Source organism: Cimex lectularius, unplaced genomic scaffold, assembly GCF_000648675.2.
Source record: "Cimex lectularius strain Harlan isolate CLEC.00 unplaced genomic scaffold, Clec_2.1 scaffold8, whole genome shotgun sequence".
Classification (NCBI taxonomy): Eukaryota; Metazoa; Arthropoda; class Insecta; order Hemiptera; family Cimicidae; genus Cimex; species Cimex lectularius.
This window is the reverse complement of record NW_019392656.1, coordinates 1,004,916-1,028,770: the sequence shown is the minus strand read 5'-3', so window position 1 is coordinate 1,028,770 and position 23,855 is coordinate 1,004,916. Positions and strand designations below refer to the sequence as shown.

General features: G+C 33.8%; 1 protein-coding gene and 2 long non-coding RNA genes across 6 annotated transcripts; 2 read left to right on the top strand and 1 right to left on the bottom strand.

Annotated features, from left to right (window-relative positions):
- Window positions 1-890: 890 nt before the first annotated feature.
- LOC106669684 (cubilin-like) lies at window positions 891-22,864 on the bottom strand. The gene is made up of 64 exons (XM_014399327.2): window positions 22,689-22,864; window positions 22,333-22,462; window positions 22,096-22,263; window positions 21,977-22,021; window positions 21,770-21,910; window positions 21,343-21,585; window positions 21,120-21,282; window positions 20,960-21,060; window positions 20,734-20,863; window positions 20,467-20,652; window positions 20,254-20,403; window positions 19,987-20,195; window positions 18,504-18,672; window positions 18,247-18,431; window positions 17,840-18,190; window positions 17,578-17,734; window positions 17,324-17,505; window positions 17,096-17,264; window positions 16,753-16,954; window positions 16,550-16,671; window positions 16,294-16,480; window positions 16,070-16,230; window positions 15,629-15,964; window positions 13,318-13,538; window positions 13,085-13,250; window positions 12,848-13,032; window positions 12,531-12,705; window positions 12,285-12,466; window positions 12,087-12,224; window positions 11,899-12,019; window positions 11,601-11,834; window positions 11,413-11,520; window positions 11,097-11,321; window positions 10,837-11,030; window positions 9,508-9,673; window positions 9,213-9,425; window positions 9,001-9,138; window positions 8,760-8,938; window positions 8,564-8,692; window positions 8,318-8,508; window positions 8,081-8,256; window positions 7,779-8,000; window positions 6,824-6,976; window positions 6,597-6,766; window positions 6,335-6,497; window positions 5,906-6,094; window positions 5,760-5,845; window positions 5,512-5,703; window positions 4,900-5,125; window positions 4,654-4,838; window positions 4,451-4,591; window positions 4,203-4,374; window positions 3,902-4,105; window positions 3,725-3,839; window positions 3,399-3,616; window positions 3,166-3,338; window positions 2,946-3,099; window positions 2,678-2,874; window positions 2,408-2,555; window positions 2,189-2,352; window positions 1,961-2,120; window positions 1,764-1,904; window positions 1,595-1,698; window positions 891-1,321 (listed from the first exon to the last, which is right to left on the bottom strand). Exons 1-64 carry the CDS (start codon window positions 22,847-22,849, stop codon window positions 1,139-1,141), a joined length of 11,049 nt encoding a protein of 3,682 aa, XP_014254813.1. The 5' UTR covers window positions 22,850-22,864; the 3' UTR covers window positions 891-1,138.
- On the top strand, window positions 18,137-18,564 carry LOC106669687. The gene is made up of 3 exons (XR_001340971.2): window positions 18,137-18,226; window positions 18,298-18,399; window positions 18,477-18,564. It is a non-coding gene; the product is annotated as an uncharacterized LOC106669687 (long non-coding RNA).
- On the top strand, window positions 18,662-19,390 carry LOC106669686. 4 transcript variants are annotated; one of them, XR_001340969.2, is made up of 3 exons: window positions 18,662-18,754; window positions 18,917-19,050; window positions 19,127-19,390. It is a non-coding gene; the product is annotated as an uncharacterized LOC106669686 (long non-coding RNA). The 4 variants fall into 4 exon arrangements; XR_001340968.2 differs by having other exon boundaries at window positions 18,885-19,050; XR_001340967.2 differs by having other exon boundaries at window positions 18,874-19,050.
- Window positions 22,865-23,855: the final 991 nt, after the last annotated feature.

Here is a 23,855-nt window from a genome sequence, read left to right as displayed (position 1 = left end):
GGTTCATCTACACTACACCCAATGCGGGTTCAGCATGAGTTCGACTCGCAGACCATCAACCCATATCACCTCTTCTCTTTACGGATAACTTAAAATTTTTCATTCCTATTGGACTTGGATACCATTGATTTTTAGATAACGACCTGTTTCTTAATATTATCAAGTGCTATTTGATTATTTTTTTACAGGACTAAAACTGCATATCTTCATTTTCTCTATTAATAATATCACTTGGGCCTGGATGCTATAACCTCTCAGCCACTGTGTTCCCCCACACTCAAATATCCAGTTCCAGCAGGGTCAAATCCTGCCGTATATTCTTAATTGACTTAAGCATAGTTAATTTCATTAAAAGGTGTTTTTTAAAGTTTGGACCCTCTTACTGGATTATATAATGTTGGTGTTCCTCAAGGTGCGCTTCTCTCTCCATTCTTATTTAACATTTTCATCATTGACCAAACTTCCATTCTAAAAATGCTCAACCAAAATGGTTCATTCCTATTAAATGCCGTATTAAATCCTCCAGTTTAAAAACGCTAGGCTTCTTATCTCATTACTCCACTGAACTCAACCCTAATGTTTTGACCATTTACATATCATTAGTAAGATCAATGCTTAAATATTGTTCTCCTATTTTTCATTCCTACACTGCTAAATCTATTCACATACCTGTACAATTTAAATTTTGGGTTCCGTGGTAGCTGAGTGGTTAACATGTTAAGTTCTTGGCTTGTAGAACCCACCATCAACTCTGGTTTTTTCATGCTCTCTTTCCCCATGAAAAAATATGTTTTACAACCAACATTACTGCTCTATGGCTAACGTACAAATCATAAAGAAAAAAAAAATTGTATGCTTGCCTATAAAATAGGAATAACTATTTCTGATAATAATATACCCATAACATTATTTATTCAGAACAGACCTATACATTAATGACTAGTGTTCATGAAAAAAATTAACAATTAGTGTCATAAGTTATAACATAATTACAGAAACTAAACTACATGCCTTTCAGTCATTATTATGTCATATTTTATTGTATTTCTTATTTAATATATTTACATGATACACAGTATAAAACATACTTAACACAGAGAACTTTTTTTTCAAGTTTACTTTGTACGAAATTTTGAAATTAAACAGAGACTGCAGTTTCTTCTGATTGTTTGGCATTCCTCAGAGCTGAAGAAAGCTTCATTACACTGGGGGGAATAACACTTTTAAACGAGGCAAAGAATCCACTACCCTGATTATGCAATGTTGATGTGAAGACAACCTTCATCTTTGCATAATTTCCCTTAATTGTTGATGGCTTATCCTAAAAAAATAAAAAAAATATTAAAAAACGCATGCGTTTTAAAATTTGAAATTTGGTCTGCCGATCATCATTAGTTTGGTCTGTCATATGCATTCATCCTTTGCCAAACGCAATGTTGGGTTTGGATCCAAGATCAAAATGCCCAAACACATCTGACAGGCCAAACCAGCGAGGATAGGCAGACAAAAATGAATGGTAACATCCAAATCAGAGGTTCATTGACCATCATGTAAAAATCATCCTGTCAAATTAGTATCATTTCAAACTACCAACCTCAGCACAGTAAGTCATAATTTTGTTTTTATGACCTGATTTTTCAACATCGTACACCTCGACAAAGTTGTAGGAACACGATTCCATGCTGCCCAAATCGAATTCTAGACAGAAAATGTTTTATTCAATATTTTTATTGTCATGATGGTTGTTGTTCTATTCAACATACTTTTAAATTCTAAAACCACTACAGAATTGTAAGGCCCTTCAATATCCCACACACAAGTTACGTCTTGGCCCGGGTTGCTGGGATAGAATGGACTCGTGAAAACTCCTCGTGTTCCCATCAGCGTCCCTCCGCAGCCTCGACCTTCAAAATCAAACAATTTAAATAAGTGAAAAAACAATGACATCGACATGTTCAACCTTTGTCTGTAGTCGTATATGTAAACTCAAATTCTCCTTCTAACTTCGACACGAAATCCATCGTCAGTGATGGTCCTGTTGAAAATATAGGATTTGGCAATGATCTTTTGCATATTACTGACATTAAATTGTTATCGGTTAGCTCTAGTCCGTCGTATATCTTAAACATAAAGACAAACATTAAATTAATGAGAATTCACAGTGTAGCAACTATGTTTCGTTCTAAACCTTCAATGAAGCGGAGCCGCAGTCATTTTTAAATTGTAAATTGACAGATTGGAAATATATTGAAATAGTTCTGTTGGTTTCCTTCGGCTGTATTACCAGACGACATTTTAACAAATTAAACTCTTTAATATTCCCATAGTTGCTTGTGTAGTTGTGAGTACACGCTATTAATTTGGAAATAGTTAAACAAGTTAAGAAATAATATATTTTGAAACTTACACTGAGTTCTGTAAGTGAGTCTGAACCCTCGGTTTTGCGACACACGTCCTCCGCTGGCAAACCTCATATTGACACCAGATCGGGCTACAAAATCGAAGCCATTTTTTTTGCCAGACAACCTGGTCTTATACGGGATAAATCTATAAACCTTAAAAAATTGTAATGCTATTAAATATATTTCATAAAAGGGATGATAATCAATGGTTTAAAATAAAATTGTAAATTGTCCCATAAACAATAAATTAGAAAATATGTTTTCTAAAGACATACGTCAATCACTTCCAAATAATCAATGCATTTCTCATCTTCGCACATATCCACATGATCGAAATGAAGACTGATTTTACTTTTGGAACTGTAAAACTTCCATAAACAATGTACATTTGTCGGGTAAGGCTGTGGAAAGTTGGGCGAAGTCAGAACCTCTGGATCCTCCGTCACGGTTAATACTGATTGACCACAAGGTGCTAAAGTCACAGAATCAAAAACAAGTTTTAATACTGACAGGTATTGCATAAATCAAATTAAATTTTATTACAATTGTGAATTTCCAAATCTATGCTGAATGAAGCATTTGATAAAATAAATGAAAATGCCTCGAATGCAATCTTACTTCCAGTCGATGAGAAATGCAATTCAGCCAGAAGACAGTCAAAATATATTTGTTCGTCATCTGGACCACCGTCTTTCACCTGTTGCAATAAAAGTATTAGAAATAAATAAATGTAAGTGGAACTGAATATTAGATTTGTAATTACAAGCAATTCAATTGAACAAGGAATTGTAGTAGAGACACTGTTGACTTTCATCAATATCTTTTCTCCCTCACGAGCTTTCACTACCCACAAACAACTAAAAGCTGCTCTGTCGTCTTTAGGTATTGAAAATGAAATCCGTTCAGTTTTGTTCAACGTGATTGTTCCCCCACATTCTAAAATGTAAGTAAGGTTTTAAAATGCCAAACTTTTTGACATCGAATACCAAAACTCACCATAACCAAACCATACCACAAAGGAAAATTGCGTTCTCTTCGAAGGAGCGAGAGAGTATAAATTTATTGAAGCTTCATTTGATGTTGAAGTGATACGATAGGGCAAATATGCTCCAACCCTGCACAATGTTTTGAGAACTGTGGCATTGTTATTAGAAATACCACCATCATATATTACCAATGCACTGATGAAACAATTTATGTAGTTAAGGCCCACACTGAAAAATCATGTCATAACTACTTTTCTATATAATCAATTGAAATGAATTAGAATATCAATAAAAACAAGTCATAATACAACTTTTGTTCTTTGTAATTATTATTACCTAATTATGACAATTCTGTTTTTTGGTGCCGTTATATACCAGCTACAGTTTGTCGGCACTGATGTTGTTGTTTCATAATTTATTTCTGTTGGTTCTTTTATCTCACCACCACAATCTATAATTTATAACGCAAGTATAAAACATGAATATGTATTCGAGAGAAAAATTTTGCACCACCTTCAACGAAATATTCCAAGTCAAAGCCTTTATAATCATCATAATCGTTGACAACAAATGTTAATGTGAAAGAACCAAAAGACTGAAATTCTTCAGGGGCCGTCGTACCGCAGTACTTTTTGCTTTTTTTGGTAACAATTTCTTTGAAAGAAAATGAAGAGGTGATAATCTCTACGTAATCAAAGTGACACTCTAACTGCATTTCTACAAAAAAAAAAAAAAAAAAAAAAAAAAAAAAAAAAAAAAAAAAAAAAAATAATAGAAATTTGAAAACTAACAATTTCATTGTTATTGACATTACCGTCTTCTAATTGAAAGTCGACAAAACGCCCCTTTATCATTTTCCCTTCAGCGGATATGGTATAGTTGCAAGTAAGTGGTCCTAAATATTTATCAGGATATCCTGGAGAATAAATATGACTAAGCGTTTTACCCGCCTCAAACATCCCACCACAAATGACTTGCCAATCCAGCTGGAACACAAATATCAGTTTGCAGTTGATGTGTCCACAAATATTCACCAAAGGTAATTAAGGTAATAATATATACCAAAAATCCATTTCCAGTAATTATATCGTTAGTTCTAAATAAAATTTTCATTTTGTTTGAAGTCGAGTAGACAGTAGGACCAAAGTCCGAGCCACATTTTTTCGCAATAGACACCCACGTATGATTAACGCCATCAAAAAACTAAAACAAGTCAATCAAAATAAGCATTTTAGACTAAAATAAATCGTTGTCAATAATTTCACCTCGAGATAGTCTTTGGTGCAGTTGTCGCTTTTTTCAATCTGCATCCTTCCTTTCAACTTAATTTCAATGTGGTTACCTTCATGGGTGTGGATGACCCATTCACATTCAGTATTATTTTTATATTGTTTCAGGTAATTGGGAGACATGATAACTCCCTGATTGCTAGTGTGAAGACCACCACAACCTAGGAAATGGCATAATTGTTATGCTCAACAGTGTCTATTCAACGTTGACCCAACATTTACCATTTGAAATTGTATCTATGGAAATATTAAATCCTTGAAATTCGTTTGTGGAATCGCTGTGAAAATAAAACCAAACGTAATATCGACCCATTATTAAATCCGCTGGGACAATTGTTCCACAATATTTATTCTTTCCCAAATTTGTTTCAAAGTAATCTTCCCCACTCATGATTTCAAGGAAATCGTTATTGCAGTCGTTTTCTAAAGAGAAATTATTAAATTTGATCTGTAATTAAAAAAATACGTTAAACAATAATATATGTTAATTAAATAGTCTTTTTACGTAAGATTTTGGTTGAAATGAAAAAGTTAGTGTCACGAGCGGGATACGAACCCATGACCTTTGGCTCATGGGTACCACTTAAGCTATCATAACGTCATTCCACTTCAGAAGTCACGATAGCTCAAGTGGTTAGGGCAGCGGTGTATTGAGCTAAAGGTCGTGGGTTCGTATCCTGCTCTAACTTTTTCATTTCAACCAAAGCCTTACATAAAAAGATTAAATAATTGAAAGAAGTAATTTGGTCAATCAGACCACTAAATATAATGGATTTAATAAATGTTAATATTTAATGAACTCAATCAGAATAAAATTTAAAGTGTAATGCTTGCCTTCTTAACTGATCGGTAATTTATTTGGTACAACCAAACACAATCCAAATTAGGGCTGTAATTGTTCGGGTAACCAGGACTGAGCAACACATCCGAATAATCGTTCAAATTGCCGTTACTTCCACATTGATTGGAATTCCAATTTAATGTGAAATTTAGCGTTGCGTTTGCGTTTGATTGGGCTCCGAGAACCTGTTGATTTATTCCATTAGTTTCACTCTCACCTACTCAATCATTTAAACAATCACCTTTATATCCATTTCTACACCGGGTAAAACTAGTCTGTAACTGTGTTGTTCAGCACTTACGCAATATAAATAGTTATGGATAGAGGCTGAAATATAATAAATCAAGTCATACTTCTACGTCTACGTTTAACGCAACACCTACATACGTAAGGATATTTGTATTTGTGGAGTGCTTTTGATGCAATCTCCGTCAACCATCTCAATATTCCCAGACATTACGAGTGTAACGGTTCTTCCTTTAACCTCAGGAAATGTCCATTTACAATCAAGAACGGGTAAATCGGGATAGTAAAACACCATACTTCCGTTGTTATCAGCAAGTGTTCCACTGCATACTGAAATACAAATTAATGAAATTTATCTATTGTCAAAACCTCTTTTAATTTGCAAACATTTGAATGATGGTTGGATTTTATTTTATCCAACTTTATAAAGCACTCACAGATTCTGAGATGAACAGTGATTTTATTTTGATTTAATACTTAATAACATATTTCCACAGCTTGAACGAAAAATGTGGTCTAAAACTTTTTAATAAAAACTTAATATGATCTTTATTTCTGATTTCTACTAACATTCTTGTTTTGTTGTGGTGTATGATGCACTGAATCCACGGTATCCTCGACATCTTGGACAGGATAAAACTATTTCCATAAAGTTTCCAGGTGATTCTACAATAGTGTCGTTTGATTGTGACCCATTTAATTTAGCAATTAGTAGATTATATCTGCTGTAAAACTGAAATTTGTAAAACATAATCTCATGAATCGATTGGGGGGAGCGATTGTTTCTGTTAATTAAACAAGAAAATACATCAATCTGTTTAGTTATACGTACAGAAACGTAATTGTTTTTAGAGGTAGGCAAGTCCAAATCCATAATTTTAACTGTTACTATTTTTCCTGGTGAAGCCGTAATCGACCATTCGCAAGTGTGAAAATTGATGCTGTTTGGGTAGCCTGGGCTGGAAATGTCTCCACTTTTAAACTGAAGAAAATCTCCGCAAGCTATAAATGATCAAAGCTGATAAACTGTTCCTGTCTTTGTACTAACATCGATGATACCTTTCCTTTGGTTTCTGTATACAACAAAGGAAAACCGCAAATCCTTGATGTTCAGCTTATTTTCTTTTGCGATGAAAACTATATTCATATCTGAAGAATCTGTCTTGAAACTATGTTTATGCTGGACATTTCCGCAATAAGATGAGTTTTCTCCTGAAATTATAGATTAGGAATAAAAGGAATCAGAATTGCAATTCATTTCAAATCAAATCTGTATATATGCTTATTATTATTATTATTATTATTTTTTTTTTTTTTTAAAGTTGGGCTCAGTCATGAGATAAAAGAAAAACTACTAATTTACCGACATCCTTAAAGCAGGCTAAGGAGCATAATGTCCGGAATGTATAATTAAAACATCCTGTTCTAATTATACAGAACGTTTAATTTTATTACATTAACAATTATGACTACTAATTGAGATTTTCAGTTCAAAGTTATATCTGACGGTTGAAATGTGTTAATATAATTCTTAATATATTTAATATAAACTATTATTAATAAAATCAGCTATAGATAAATAGTGTTATGCTTGTTATGTATCTGTTCTTACCTACAGAAAAAAAAAAAAAAAAATACAGCGAAGTTATAGCATAACATGTTCCAACCTCATAAACTTGTCTGAAAATCTCAATTAGTAGTAAGTGATAATGTAATTATTTTAATTTTTCTGCCCTTAGCCCATAAATTTGACAAAATGTTTACATACTTAAAACATTTTTTCTTTTTTTTCCTCATCTACTTACTAATCAACCATCCAAAAAAAGTTTAAATCAAAACAGTCATCTACAAAACATACTGTTATTTTGCTACATATACATTATTGATCTGACGATTTGACCTTACACCCACGATTTTCATAGAAACTTTGTATATAATATTACTACAATAATAATTAATGTAATTTAAAAAATAAAAATGCGTAAATATCATTTAAATCAGAAAAAAAATTTACCTGTTTCTACATTCATAATAATAAAAGTGTCATCGGATGAAGTTGTGTTCTCACAGTTTTTATGCTCATTAGCAATTTTGAACGTATCAAACATTACAATGTAACCCATATCTAAATCATTGCGGAAGATCCATTCGCATTTTGTGTTGGGTTCGTAACTTTTTGGAAATCCGGGGGACTTAATTGTCGCGTAATATCCGAGTAAGGTACCACCGCATTTGGCTAAAATTCATTTATTTACACCAGTTGACATTTTAAATTTCATGACAAAACTTACTAAAACAACTCATAGTAAGACTTACACAAAGAAACTATCGCACTAAAGTTGGCTGTAGAATCTGGCACATCTGAAAAATATTTGATGAACAAAGCATTCCCTTCCGTGTTGAAAAAAGACAACAGTTTTCTGCAAACTTTCTTTATTAAATGCCCTCGCTCTGAACCACCTTCGCGAATTTCCAAATATTGATTCTCACAACTGAAATGAAGCCATATAGCAAAATTGAATGAAAAAAAAAAATGCAAAATGTAATATTTACTTTCTATTAGAATCAAACGTCAACTTGACTAATTGGAAATGAAGGCTGTCATCAGAATCGGTGAGAATGACCCAGGTACAGATATACGCCTTGTTCGGATTGCTTATGTTTATTGATTGCAGACCTTGGCGTGACAGATAAAAATCCTGTTTACAATTCGGGGAAATCGCTTCATAATATATTTCAATCTCCTGCAAGTGTGAACATTTAGTAAAAATACATTTCAACATATAGGATTGCAAATACCTCATCTGCTTCCCGCTTGAAATATATTTTAACCCTGTTGCTAGTTGTTTCCAGAACAGGAGGATTCTGTTTACCGCAGTACTTACCCTGTCCAAGATACGGAGAGTCAGGATACCCACCATTTCTCAACTGTTATATAATTAAAATATTAATATCCAGGGTAAAACTTGTCTATCATGGGGTTACATTTGATTACCATCACATAAGAACTATTGCAAGAAAGACTGGGTGAAAAATAATCAAATTTTCTGAATTCTATTTTAATTGTTTGCCCCTGTTTGACTGTTATGTTCCACTGACAATCAAAATGGGCGCGCCCCCGCACTGCAGGCAGTTTTATAATTCCATCCGGTTCACTAATACTGCCTCCGCATTCTGTAAACATAAACAAAGGAGAAGCATTGAAGAGAATAGAAACGTGCTTCTTCTCATCATACCAACTTTCGCCATAGCTAAAAATCCTTTCTTATTTCCGTAACTGTCAGTATCGAATGTTATTTTAACTGTACGACCACCAGTGACATTAACAATGTCAGTGTGTCTGCAAATGGACGCTAATTCCGTATTTGTCTCCACTGTTAATAACACAAGAGTCAAATTTTTGTGACAAGCAGAAAATCCAATGTCAATATTTAGCCAAAGCACTTACCATCAAAGACTTTGACTATGTCATGACATACATAAACATTCCATAAATCAACCTTTTTAAAAGATATAACTATATGGTTCTCAATGTCTGTTTTTATAAACCATGTACAATGAAGGTTGTGAGGGTATAGATTTGGATAGCCAGGACTGGTCACATTATAAGTACTATTTCCACCTTGGTTTCCAGTTATGAATATCGTCGAGTTACAACTATCTAGGAACCACAATAATTAGTTCTTAATAATTTAATTAATTACCTATAGAATCTTATAAGTAAATTCTAATAAAATTATTACCATTGTTTACTGAAACTTTTCCAATTTCTTCCCACGAAAGGAAGAACTTGCTTGGTAAAATATTTCTCATCTTTATGAAGGCGATATTACTTCTCGTCGTAAATGGTGATTCAATGGTACAAATGGCTTTTAAAACTGGTGATTCACTGTTGGGTCCATCGTAAATCTTAAAAATGTAAGTGTTCAGTTGTTCAAATTTGTGTATGGATCGAGGAAACAATTTCAGGTGAGTTTCTTTCAAAAACAACCAACAGAGGGTAATTACTGTAAGTTTTACATTGAGGTTATGACAATATACAGAACAAAATGTGGCCTTTCCTCGAGTCTGAAAGAGGTTTTACCACACAACAATGACGGCAACAAAAAATGAATGGAATATCTTTAGCAAATAGATGCATATGGTCACCTTTAAAGTTTCCACACGAGGTTTTTCCCCTTCCTGCAGTGTGTATTTATTGGAACAAATGTGTGTGTGTGTGTGTGTGTGTGTGTGTGTGTGTGTGTGTGTGTGTGTGTGTGTGTGTATGGGTAGGTAGTAGATGGAATATCGAGTACTCCACAGACCCACCGATTTAGGTTAGTATTAAGCAAGGTGTTTCTTGAAGAATAAATGAGCGGAGGCACTGTCGTAATATTAAATGCGCCAGCGGCTCCACATTCTTAGCTGTACATATAGAATGAGTGGTTACCGCTTGAGTGAATGTATTTATTAGAGTGACAGTAGTGTATGAGTGGGTGGGTCTGCGGTGGAATATCAAGTACACCATAAGCCCACCAATCTAGGTTAGTATTTTATACTCATTGCAAATGTAAATTTTAATTGAACATAAAGTATGAATGTATTTATTAGAGTGAATGAGGGAGGGTTTTCTCTGAAACCCACACATTAGACTAGGTAATGATTGAACGTTTGGGTATGAGAAAGTTTTAGATCCTATTCACCAGAAACTTTACCAGAAAGATCCCCAGACTTCCTACCGGAGTGCTATCTTATATTTATAAAAAAAAATTTTTTGTTTTTTAGAACAAGTAGAAAAGTTTAGTGTGATAAAGGTATTTTAAGAGTAAAATTGTGAAGAAATTTTTTTTTTCTAAGTTATAAAGGTATTTTAAAAGTAAAATTGTGAAAAAAATTGTAATGGCAAGAAATGAATAAACAATGTGAGGTGTGAAACGGTCGTTAATAACTGGAGACTCCTTGGATGATTAGAAAAAAAATTATTTCCCTACAGAAATACAGTATACAGATCAAACAACATTGTTTGCATAAGCAATGAATATCATCATTAAGGAGAATATGTAAATTGTTTTGTAATTATAAAAATTTACCATTAAGCCACCACTCTCTTCACAATCATCGTAATACAATTGTGAAATCGAATAATCCACAATTGTTATGCGGATCACCGAGCCTGATGAAACTGAAATAGTCCATAAGAAAATGTTCTTAGATATGCTGTGTAAACTTGGATAATTAGGGCTTGCAATGGACCCAGCCGGGCCTTCTAAGACGCCTCCACTCACTAGAATTATAAAATGACAATAAAATAAAAAATATAGATATAATTGGTTTTGAGGGATTCGGTTACCTAATAAATAATCCATTGAAAACCCTTTGCCAGTCCCGTTTACTGAGCTTCGAAAGAGAATCCAGAGTGATGTATTGCTCTGAATGTTACGGGGCAAAGTGTTGCCGCAGAACAAACCGATTTTTTTCCCACTCAAATTATTTTCTCGTATTTCCAAGAAGTCTTCATTGCAGTATTCACTGCTTGTAATATTGAACTCATTGAATTTAAGGAAAAGTTTGTTTCCTGAAATTTTCCCAGTTAGCGTTTTCCTTTTGCACTTTTTTTCACTACTTCAGACCATATCAATAGATTCAATGTAATGACACACAGTTACCTGGGCTAAGCTTAATATTCCATTTGCATTCTACATCGGCAGGATAATTGTGAGGATAATTTGGTGAGTTTATAGTCCCTTCTTCAGAATTTAATGTTACTCCACATGCTGAAAATAAGCAAAAGACGAGTCCTTACTTCTGAAAAAGATCCCATCAAGAAACAGTTTAACTGAATATTATTACGGACCATTGTTAAGGTGAGAATAGTCCAAACTGAATGATGTTCCATATTTGTAGCGATAGATAATTGTCGCTATGGAACTTGGAACAATTATTGACAATGGTATCTTATTTCCAGTTATGTTTCTGAATGGAGGAACAGATGTATCGTAACCACTATAAATGGCGATAAATGCTTTGGATTTTGAATTTGGGTACGGTTCAAGGTGTAGCGATGTAAACATCAGAGTCACTTTTCCACCTAACACGTAAAAAAAAATTATTTTTTTAGAGAGTCAGTACTTCGCTTAAAACTATTTTATTACTGAGATCATCAGACATAATTGTCCATGTGCAGTTTCTTCTCGACTCCAGATGAGGAATATTCTTAGTCGACAAGGTACCTTTGGATAAATTGTCAAGTGGTTTAAGTGTGCCACCACAAATCTATAAAGAAATTAGTTGCTATTTATTTAACGTCGTCGTTCAATAGCATAGCTTAAAATTATCTTACAAGTGTGTAAGTCGCTGCAAATCCTTTTGACGTCCAATGGTTGGTTTTATGCGTTATTATTAACATTTTGCTCGAAATTATCGTCGGTGGGAGTTTATTTCCACAGAAGTGTCCAAAACTTTTATCCTCATTTCTTACCTAAATGTGAAATTAATTTAGTTCGGAAGAGTCAATGTACATACTTGTTTATTAACATACCTCAACATATGCATTAGTGCAGTTCTCATCGGACATAATGCTGAAATCGGTAAATGTCAGGTTAATGCTCATCGATTCCATGACAAATAATCTGTAAGTACAGCTAATGTTTGCATTGTAATTTTGAGGGTAGTTCAGAGAGTACACTTGACCCGAGAACCCTCGATGGTTTCCTCCACAGCCTAATAATTCATAATACACAATTTAAAATTTTATTCAAATTTTAAGATGGTTTTTGGTACTTACCACCAATGCGGGCTATGAACATGGCACGAAAGCCTTTGGCTGTTACTGAATAATCACTTTCAAATCTTACAAAAGCATAATTACCACTTGTAGAAATGGTGTAAGATTTGCTATTCGGAAGAAGGTGACACAATGAGGCCAGTTTAGGTGCTGTATCATCAATTCCGTTATAAATCTAATCAAAATGTTGATAAATTTATTTAAATATAGAAAACATTAAAGTTTATGTATAGTTTTTAATAGATACTTGAACTAATGTTCTATTGGCTGTTGTTTTTTATTCAAACATCTTTAAATATAGTTAATTGCATACTCACATCCAAATGATCATGATAGCAATTGGAAGTTGTTTCCAGATGGATATCATTGATACTAAACACAATCAGGCGTCCTGCTGGCTCTTCAATGTACCATTCGCATACTACTGAATGGTTGTAATTATTTGGGTATCCGGGAGAAGAAAATTCACCATAAACTTTGTTCTTGAAATATCCTCCACAGCCTAAAAAGCAATATCACAGATCTGGAGCAGATTAAATAATCAATGCACTTACCGTAAACCTCCCAGTCAAGTCGAAAAGCACTGCTGATTCCAAAGGTTGAAGTTTTATAATTAATGAAAACACGATCTTGGTTAGAGGTGATTTCAGGCTTGGTATTTGAGACACAAAGTTTATCCAAAAGCTGTGAAACTAGGCCAGTTTTGTCTTGTTCTTTTATCTGAATTGAAAAAAATATTATACAAGGCGTTTAAAAGTATTTTGAATTAAACGACTGTTTTCATCACCTCAAGATAACCCAATTTACAGGCGCGGTCGTAAAAATGGTTGAACCATACATTTTGTGGTACATTACTCCTACCCATTATGAAGTGTGACACAGTGATTTGTATTCTATTTCCCAAGGGAGCCTGAATAATCCACTGGCAGTTATGTAGATTTCCGTTTGACAATGGAAAATCTGGTGATTCGATTGAACCTTTGAAACCAGTTATCGTCCGGTTGCAAACTGAAATCAGTCAAATAACATAACTAGATTTATAATTTTTCCTGAATATACAGCAGAATGCATGGGAAATGAAACAGCAGTCTTAAAAAGAGTAGAATGTTTTATTTCAAAGCTTTCTGATAAATTTAACCAATAGGAAAAATTATTGTATGACTAGAGTTATGACTAGACTAAAGGTATAACTAGTTGAGTGCTTGGAGACAAATAATTTCTGACAGAATGTCACTTCTACATGGCACACATCTCAAATCTAATTGATCTAATTGATTCTGAAAACATAACTTTTAACTTTTTTCTGTATTAAAAGTTCTGTATAAATATAAATTTGTGGATAAATTAAGCAATATGAGTAATATGGGTACATTAGATGTCTGAAATCAGACTAGGCAAGACAGGAGTTATTTTTCCTGAAGTAGTCGGGTTGAGGAAATTAACCCCAATTCAGTCAATCTGGTACAAGCTGCCTTATTTGAAACACAAAAATAGGAACTTCGACTTGTTCTAAAATAGCCGGCTGGAATTTTCTTTCACCGCAAAACAGAATCCTCAACGTTGCGGGAATTGTTACAAAAGAAATTAAAAAAACATCCCTGACAAAAATACCAGATTGACTGAATTGGGGTGAATTGATGAAATCTTAAATGTAAACAATAATTAGAAAGGGAATTTACGATCCAATTATTTTATGTTCTCATTAACTCTGTTAACATTTTTCAATTAATTAAGGTTTTTTAGTTGAGATAAAAACATCAGTCACGAGTGGGATTCAAACCCGCGACCTTCGGCTAGATACGCCACTGCTCTAACCACTTCAGCTATCATGACTTCGATCCACTCGGACACTAACTTCCCATCTCAACCCACCTTTTGAATTTTCCCTCCTTTTTGCCATTTTTAAAATGCCGTGTGGATCGAAGTCACGATAGCTCAAGTGGTAGAGCAGCGGTGAATCTAGCCGAAGATCGTGGGTTAGAATCCCACTCGTGACGCTGACTTTTTTATCTCAACTAAAAAACCTTAATTAATTGAAAGATATTAATTGGTCAAGCGGACCACGAAAATTAGTGAATCTGTTAACATTGCGAAGGTACGAATATTTTTTGAGCCATAATCGCAGTAGTTTTAAAGAAACTAACTTTGCATTGTAATTCATTGATCATTTTAATTCATATCATGAACTTAATTAAGCCTAATCATTTATTTGGTATAATAGTTTAAACTATATGATTTTTTGGGCCTGAAATTTTTGTGTTATATTTCCTTTCAAAATGAATATGTAATAAACCAAAAAAATGTGATGACTTAAAAAAATATAGTTAATTATTAGTTGACTGATGTCTCTACATTCATCCTGTGTATTTTAATATTTTTAGTGCAAATTATATGGCATATTTGATTTTTTATCATGATACACTCTATTCGACAGATGTGTTTTTGGTTGTGTCGGTATGTGGAATAGAGTGGATCAAGATAAAACATAAATCCATTAGAGTTTGTGGTCCGATTGACCAATTAACTTTTTTCAATTAATTAATGCTTATGTAAGGTATTGGTTGAGATAAAAAAGTCAGTAACACGAGTGGGATTTGAACCCACAAGCTTCGGCTAAATCTGCGCTGCTCTACCACTTGCGCTATCGTGACTTCGATCCACTCGGACACCATCTTCCCACCTCAACCCACCTTTTGAATTTTCCCACCTTTTTGCCTTGGTAGAGCGGTGTATTTAGCTGAAGGTCATGGGTTCGAATCCCGCACATGACACCTTTTTATCTCAACCAATACCTTACATAAACGTTAATTAATTGATAAAACATAAATTTTAGTTACTCCCTACAGAATAAAATAACAAAACAATATTACCATATAAGATATTATTTTTATGGCATATTTGAGGATTTTTATTGCACATAAATCCGTGTTATAAGTCCTTCATATATTCACAATTGTTCTTTTTAAAAAATTCCCCATTTCTTATAATTTATTTGTCCAATAATATAAATATATTACTTTAACAAGTAAATTGTTTTTTTGTTTTTTTAATTTAAATAAACATATTATGATAATTTGTTATGTATAATTCTTACTCACTGGTAATGTACGAAAGGTGGAAACCAGTCCCCGTGTCTAACGAATCAGTGTGAAATGCCAAAAAAATGGTATTGCTCTTTGAAGTGATGGTTTTTATATCTGCTTTACTGCAAAACTGACCCAAGGATGGAGCTTGGTTGTTTTTCCCATCGAATATTTCTATATAGTCCACGCAGTTTTGCAACATTTCCAAATCCAAATCGATTATTGTCAACTGGATTTGATTTCCAATGGGAACAGTTATTTTCCAAAAGCAATTTAAATTGTTGTCATAAGGACTTGGATAATTAGGAGAAATGATACTCCCTGACGAAGAATTCATCTTTCCTCCACATCCTGTCAAAGAATTTAACAGCATTATTTTAACATTACGTATTAATACAAACAATATCAAATATTTAAGAATTGAAATTTCAAATTTAAAAAAAGTGAAAAAATAACCAGTTGATCCTTCATCCCACAAAATCTTTAAGCCATTTCCTCCCACTGTTTTATCAGAAATGAAAGATAAATAGAGTTTATTCGAATGAGATATAATTTCCCTTGGTATTGTTTTGCCACAAAAACGTCCTATTACAGGAGAAGTTTCAGTTCCACCGTTCCTGTTTTGAAAATAATTAATTACTCCAATATGTTTGTTTAATAATTATAATGACAAAAAAAACCTTATTTCTAAATAATCGCGATTGCAACCATGACTGAATTCGACGTCAAAATCCTTCACGTTCAGCCTTATTTGTTTCCTTTCATTCACTCTGATTGTCCAACGACATTGCAGTCCAGGACCATAGTAAGCAGGATAATTTGGTGTAATTATCGTTCCTGATGAAGCCAAGAAATTTCTAACACAAGCTGAAATTTATACTTCTTAAAATAATTTATTTTAATTTATACTTGAGTTGAATAAAAAATATAGTTTACACAAGTCGTTTTCTGTTGTAAATAAGACTTTAAATTCAACTGAGTAAACGTGTGACATAAAAAGAGTTATCATCACTTCGTTGGACGACGATGTGAAAGGAGGTGGTTTTTCTTCACAAAATCTTAAGAAATAAATTATAAATAAAGGAGAACAAGCCAAATTTGTTGTGATTTGTAATTTATTCGATATTAAAAACAATTACCTTTTACCCATTGCAGTTACGTTATCATATATAGCAATATAATTATCTGAGCATCCATGTATTTCCAGGGATACAAAATATTGCCAGTCTAGATGTATAATGTGGTTGGGTTTGGCGATTATGATCCATGAGCATTCTTTTTCGGCAAGTACTTTATCTATTTCAATGGTTCCAGCCTGGTCAGTTAAAATCCCACCACAATCTGTGAACAGATTCTATGTAGAAAACATCAAAAAATAAATTTTTAAAAGTGTAATAGTTATAATCGAAATAATACAAAAATGCTGTCAACGTAAATTTGAAGGATCTGATTTATGGCGTTAAATTGACCAAAAATACTTACTGACATTAATCGTGGTGTAATTTATGTAAAATCCTTTTCCTTGTAGCGAATCGCTATCGGCAGAAAATTTGAGATAAACCATATTGCGCGTTGACGTCAATGTATCTACGCTGTTATTTCCACAGTATTTTCCAATCACTTTGTATTTGTCCGAATTTCCATCATAAATCTAACAAAAAAACATGTTTTCATGTTTGCTGATAATGATTCACCGGGTAATACACTTACTGTGAGTGAATCTAAACCACAAGATTCATCAAACTGTATGTCCATGTCTAAAATAGAAACCACTATGACAGTCATAGGAGGTCTTTCGATCGTGTAATAGCAATTTGTATTCGGCGGGTATCCGTTCGGATAGTTTGGAGACATAATGACTCCAGATTTTTCCGTAAAAGTATTTTCGCATACTATTTAAAATGAAAGAATTAATTCATTGAGAAAATCTACAACTTGAGCCATACAATATTCTTGATGTTTACCTATATAATAATCTATACGAAATAAACCCATGCTATTATAAAACTTGTGTTGATAAACTATTGTGAGTGTATTGGATGTAGATATAAAAGGTGGAGGCTGTTCGTTTCTACACCACTGTCCGACAAGTTTGGACTGTGTATCTGGGCCATCATATACCTTTAAAAATTGTGCTTATACATTGATTGTACAAATCCCATATGCAGTTTTACGATATGCACAATATTGTACGGTGTGAAATGTAACAGACAATTTGTTAATTACCTTTAACTTATCACTGCAAATTTCCGTAACTGCTAGTGACAACTTTTCAAAGAGAATCTTGATTTTTTCTCCCAAAGGCGCTTGTATTTGCCATTCACAGATTTGTCTTGCAAATAAATCATCGCTCAATTTCGGTGGCAATATGAACCCAGACCTTGCCGTCAATATATCTCCACAACCGACAATTCCATTTATAACACTGTAAGCCAACTCGAAACCAATGCCCATGTCAATCGTGCCTGGATGGAACTCTATTCGGGCCTTATGTTCTGGAGTTACAATAGTACCAGGGCTTGAGGAATTACAAATTTCTCTTAGCACAATCGAAGAACTCCCTGTTCCAGTGCTGATCTACAACACGAAGGCAACTGCTGAAGAAAAGTCAAAGTATTTCGTTTAAAACTAACCTTTATAAAAACAGTATCACAACTCGTGTTTTTCCCTATATCTAAATGTAGGAAACGAAATTCTATTCTTTTCCCCCGTGGAGCAGTTAATGACCAAACGCATTTAGAACGTTTTGGATATTTTCCGGGGAAACCCGGAGAGGAAATTGTACCGTGAGTATTAACCTTCATGTTATAACCACATTCTATAACAAAATTTAATATTTTAATATATACGCACACATACACAGATATACACAAACAAAACATCATTTTACTCCGATCTACAGTTGTCCAGGTAAGGGCGAAGGAAGTCGGAGAAGAGAGAATATGCCCTTCAACATCAAACCTCATTGTGTTCTCGGTGGAAATAATTGTTTTTGGGGATTCAGTATTGCCACAGTATACGCCGATTACGTTAGAATCTCTGAACATTCCATCAAAAACCTGCAATAAAGTGATATAAACACTGATAAATGCAGAACATCAGGATCTTCATGTTTTTCTCCATAAAACAGTGTCATTTGAGGTATGCATCTAGCCGAACATGTTTGTAATCTAACACTTTCAAGTTTCAACAAGCCTTTTTCTAAATCTTCCTTCTATTTTGAATATTGTAATCACACACAATTCCCTCCCAAAATATAGTATTTTTAAAGGAGGGGTTTTGCAAGGAGGTTTGTGTCGTTAGGAACAACACCCATATATGGAGAAGGCTTGATTTGTCATTTTTGGAATGATGCCTGAAGGACAGCCCACCAAGACCTTCCAACAAGAAAGGGAAATGTTAATTAAATTAAATCAGAATTTGTGTACTGTTTCATTGTGGGTTGGTATTTGATGTGAAGGAATAAATCCTTGCTAGCTGGTTACTCATCGTAATGCAATAAATATGTTTTAGGTTGAAAAGTGTAACTAAGTGATGGGGCTCATGAATTACAGGAAGCGGACCAGATGCTGACGTGGACGTTCCAGACATCCTGGACCTCTGTGGGAACACGGGTAAAGACTGTCTCATCCGTGTCTTTGATGTCCACATACCGGTCAATAGTGACAATTGGTTCTTTCATTTGTTGCTGAAACCTCATCATCAGGTTTGCGAGCCCTATCGCTTAACGGTCTTACTGTTCTAAATTTTATGTTAAATAAAAGGGTAGTAAATTCACGAATGTTTATTATTTTAGCCAAAACACTCATAGATTAGTTGACATACAAGGGCTAAAGATGACTTCAATATGTTCAGTAATATCATACTGTTAATCAATCAATTTACATTTATTTCTATTCTCAATCAATATTTCAAACGTGACCACTGTCATATGTATATAACTTGATTAATCAAATAAATATAACAATTAATTAAAGTTTTTAGTTGAGATGAAAAAAAGTTAATGGCACGAGCGGGATTCGAACCCACGATCTTCGGCTAGATACGCCGCTGCTCTACCACTNACACTTCACTAAAGCTCTCCGTCGCCATTTCAATTGTCGTCGAGAATCCAAACCGATTACACGACATTTGGAAAATGGCAAAAGGAGGGAAAACTCATAAGATGGGGTTGAGATAGGAAGTTGATGTCCGAGTGGATCGAGGTCACGATAGCTCAAGTGGTAGAGCAGCGGCGTATCTAGCCGAAGATCGTGGGTTCGAATCCCAGTCGTGCCATTAACTTTTTTTCATCTCAACTAAAAACCTTAATTAATTGTAATGTATTAATTGGTCAAATGGACCACGAAATTAGTGAATTTAATAAATATAACCTTAAGCCGAATAGCTTCGGATAACGGGTCTGTACAAGGTGGTGTAGCTCCTGGGAAAGTGAATTCCGAAAATGTTACTTTCACAGCTTTATATTCGTCAGTTTGAATTGACCAACTGCAGGCTTTATAAGTCCCTTTGTTTTGTTTGTCTTCGAAAGACAAACTCCAAGAAAAATTCCCATCAGGAGTATTAAATGTCCCCAAGCAATCTGAAATAAGAAGTATTTAAAAACAATTCTTGACTCTATTCATATAATTACTTCATACCGTTGTTTATTTGTTCGCAGAATAACCCTGAATACCCGGCAGGACATCGACACCAAAAACCACTCTGAAAATAATTTGTTGCTTCACAGGTTCCACCATTTTGGCAAGGATTTGTCGTGCATGAAGTGTGTTTTAGTTCACAGTTTTTCCCTTTAAACAATATTTAAAAAAACAATTAAAATGTCTTATATTGTTTAATTATTATGGTATTACCGGAAAATTGAGGTTTGCAGAAGCATGTGTAATTTCCCCCGACAGGTTCTGGCCTACATCTCCCACCATTCTTACAAGGCATCGAACTGCAGCCATCTACCGCAGAACTGTCTTCGACACAACCATTCACCCCCATACCCGTCCCAACATATCCACTCGGGCATTGGCAAACAACCGTATTAAGATCTGTGACAACACAAAGTATTATTTTTTAGTTTGCAAGTGATTATTTACAGACATGAATGAATTTAAATTCTCCTTATCTACCAGCATTAAAACTACGATAAGCTAGATGGTGACAGCTTCCGTTTTCGAACCTAAAGAGGTCTTTTGAGTATTCACAACTTCTACCATCTCCTGAATAACCAGGAGGGCAAGCCAAACAGGTGCTACTTCCCTGAAATATTGTTTATATCATAAATAAAATCATCAGATAGAGAATTGTATAATTTATTTAAATAAGCACAATAATCATAATGTTTAACTAACTCACTCTTATATTGATACACTGGACAAACGGATCAGTGCTACACCCACCATTGTCAGTTTGGCATTCGTCTATATCAGCACATTGGTGTCCGTTACCAACATAACCTAAGAAACAATTTTGTCGGACAATTTACTGTGTTGGTTTGTACTGGCTAATGTGTTACCTAATGGACATGATCCGCATTGAAAGCTTCCAGGAGTGTTTATACAAGTTACCAGGGGATCGTGAGAGCAAGGCAGGACAGTTGAATTGCACTCATTGATATCTTCTGTGCAGCCCAGAAACATATTGCTCCCGCCGATTGGGCTGTAAGGCACAGTCCAACCCTAAAGAAGTTTTTTTTTTTGTTTAGTTCAATGAGTGAAGAGTCAATTTTATCCATTTACCTGGTCGCAAATGCACGAGTAGTCATGTCCAACCTGAACGCATGTCCCATGACCACACAGCTCCTCCGATTTTGTTCGAGAGCAGTCAAATTCTCTTGTAAGACAATGGAGACCGTGCCAGCCGTCTATGCAGTTGCATTTGTACGAACCGACCGTATTTACACAAGTCGCCCCATTTTGGCAGCCGAGGTCTGTTCCATTGAACGCTGAACATTCGTCAACATCAACATCACAAAATTGTCCCTGAAATATTTTATAAAATTACTCTATTTGTCATGACAAAAAATCCTCGAATATATTTCACCCATCTGAACTATTAATTGGGGATTTTTTTTTTTTAACTGTGAATCTGAATGTCACGTTACGTGAGGTGGTTCTTACAAAATCAATTCTACTTGCTTTTCCATAGTATATTGTATATATTTACCTTCCAGTTGGTTGGGCATACGCACTGGGCCCTTTTGTAAGCGTCATAGCATGTTCCGCCATGTGAACAGGGGTTGTTTTGGCACTCGTTTGTTTCCAAAGCTTGGTCAACCCTTCGGAAAGATGAATCAAGAAAAAATATCTAAAAAATGAGACGCTTATATACTACGATGTATATTTAGTACTTGTCTATGTTCATTATAATTACCTTTTTGTCCAATGTAAAAGTCTTTCTTTTCAGTTCATCCATAAACTAAAGAAAAAGTATTGTATTTACTAATAAGGATGATAAATTTATTTAAGATTATTTAGGAATAAATAATTCACCTTAGTTGTGAGGAAAGGTACTTTGGTTCCATTTTGGCCTGAAGTCAAAAATTGTGCAAAGTAATTTATCTTGATACTATTTCTCTCAATGGACTCTTTAAGTTTGTACGTCGCATCTAATTCCTCTTTGGAATTCACATTCATAATCTGCAACTTCACTTCATCCGTCTGCAATCAATTTAAACTTATGCAAAATATTTGTAACAACTTTTAATAATTAAAATTAAATGTCCATACAAGGGTGATTATATTAAATAAATTATTTCCGTTAATAATAAAAGTTCCCGTCCCTTCTGTGAAGAATGATATGTTGCCATCCTTGCCACCGAGTATCGTCACATGTCCTTCTTTCGTGAATATTGTGGGTCTAAAATTAATAAACATAAAATGAAATGATTTCTTTTGTTTAATTAATAACTTTTTCCATTTTAAACAAGCAACAAGGAAAATAAGCATGAAATAAGACAAATAAAATAGCTCACTTATACCTGATTAAAACATATTTAATAATTTGTAAATATTTTATAAATAAATTAATTTAAAAAAAGAATCAGGGGAATTTTTATTGTTTGATAAACACGTGAAAAACTTACTGGTCGGTGCCGATCGCGCAGCTCACGTATGCGAGAAAAATCCCAAATCTTATTAACATTGCGATCTGGGGTGTCTGAAAAGACTGCTTGAGCTGTACGCTGGTGGCTTGTGTCTGTGTTTTGTCCCTTGTGACCTTATCGTCTGCTGATAATACGCCCATTTCGTGCTAAGCACGAGATTAATGAGCACTGACGAACGGCCAGATGGCATTATTATAAAGATACAAAGCAAGCAAATAAAAATTTGCTGGGCACACTTGCTTACAGTACATCCTGAATCGTTTGTCGTAAGAATTAAGCTCGTAAACTTTAAAATAAGCTATATAAACGAAACAAGAGAGCAAAATAAAAAAAAGTACTATAAGCAATAAAAAACGGAATTTTAGGTATAATAAAAAAAATGTAATTTTATTACCATCATTATATTTTTCATGTAGAATGTTCAAGTTGATCATGATATAATCGAATCACAGACACCAAAATGTGCAAATGACAATAGTAACACACTAATAAATTTTTTTTAAATATTTCCGCATTGCATTATATCAATATAAAACATTTATCTCAAAATTGTTCGACTATGTTGATTTTTTTTTTTTAATTTATGATTTTGATTACTTTTTATTATCAAAATATTATGTAATTAAATGACTCATGAATTGAATTTTATTACTCCAGTTCTTCCACTTGATCAACAATTTGTCAAGTGTAGTTGAAATATTATCAAGAGAGATTTACATAATGTACAATTTTACCTCTTACGGCCATTCACTCATTAATTTTGTTGCACCGAGGAATGATTTGATTCATTATACTCATCTTTTATAATAATATTAAAGTTTTTATTTAATTTTAATACAAACAGTTCTTGTAATAATACCTAATGTAAGTCAGCGCGCTGTATATACACCGACGCAGCGGCAGTATAATACAGCGTATCGACGTTAACAAGTGCTTCTTTGGAAGTCTAATCGAGTCTATTAAAAATGTACACTGAAAAAAAAAATAACATTCATATCTGTTATATATATAATATACAACACTTGCACACCAAAAGTTTTTAAGCATTGAAGAATATACATTTAGAACGTATTAAGTTTAACAAACATCCAATGTGATGTTAAAAAGGAGAGTAACATTGAAATTACTTTTGTTTTAAATATTTTA

What these genes read in the sequence shown, in the direction of transcription:
- LOC106669684 (XM_014399327.2), bottom strand. Translation starts at nt 22,849, where the DNA reads ATGGGCGTATTATCAGCAGACGATAAGGTCACAAGGGACAAAACACAG. An exon ending in CCGAAGCTATTCGGCTTAAG is followed by an intron (nt 18,673 to 19,986) that starts GTTATATTTATT and finishes ACTTTATTGCAG; the next exon opens with GTTTTTGATGGAATGTTCAG. An exon ending in ACAAATACAAATATCCTTAC is followed by an intron (nt 5,846 to 5,905) that starts GTATGTAGGTGT and finishes ATTATATTTCAG; the next exon opens with CCTCTATCCATAACTATTTA.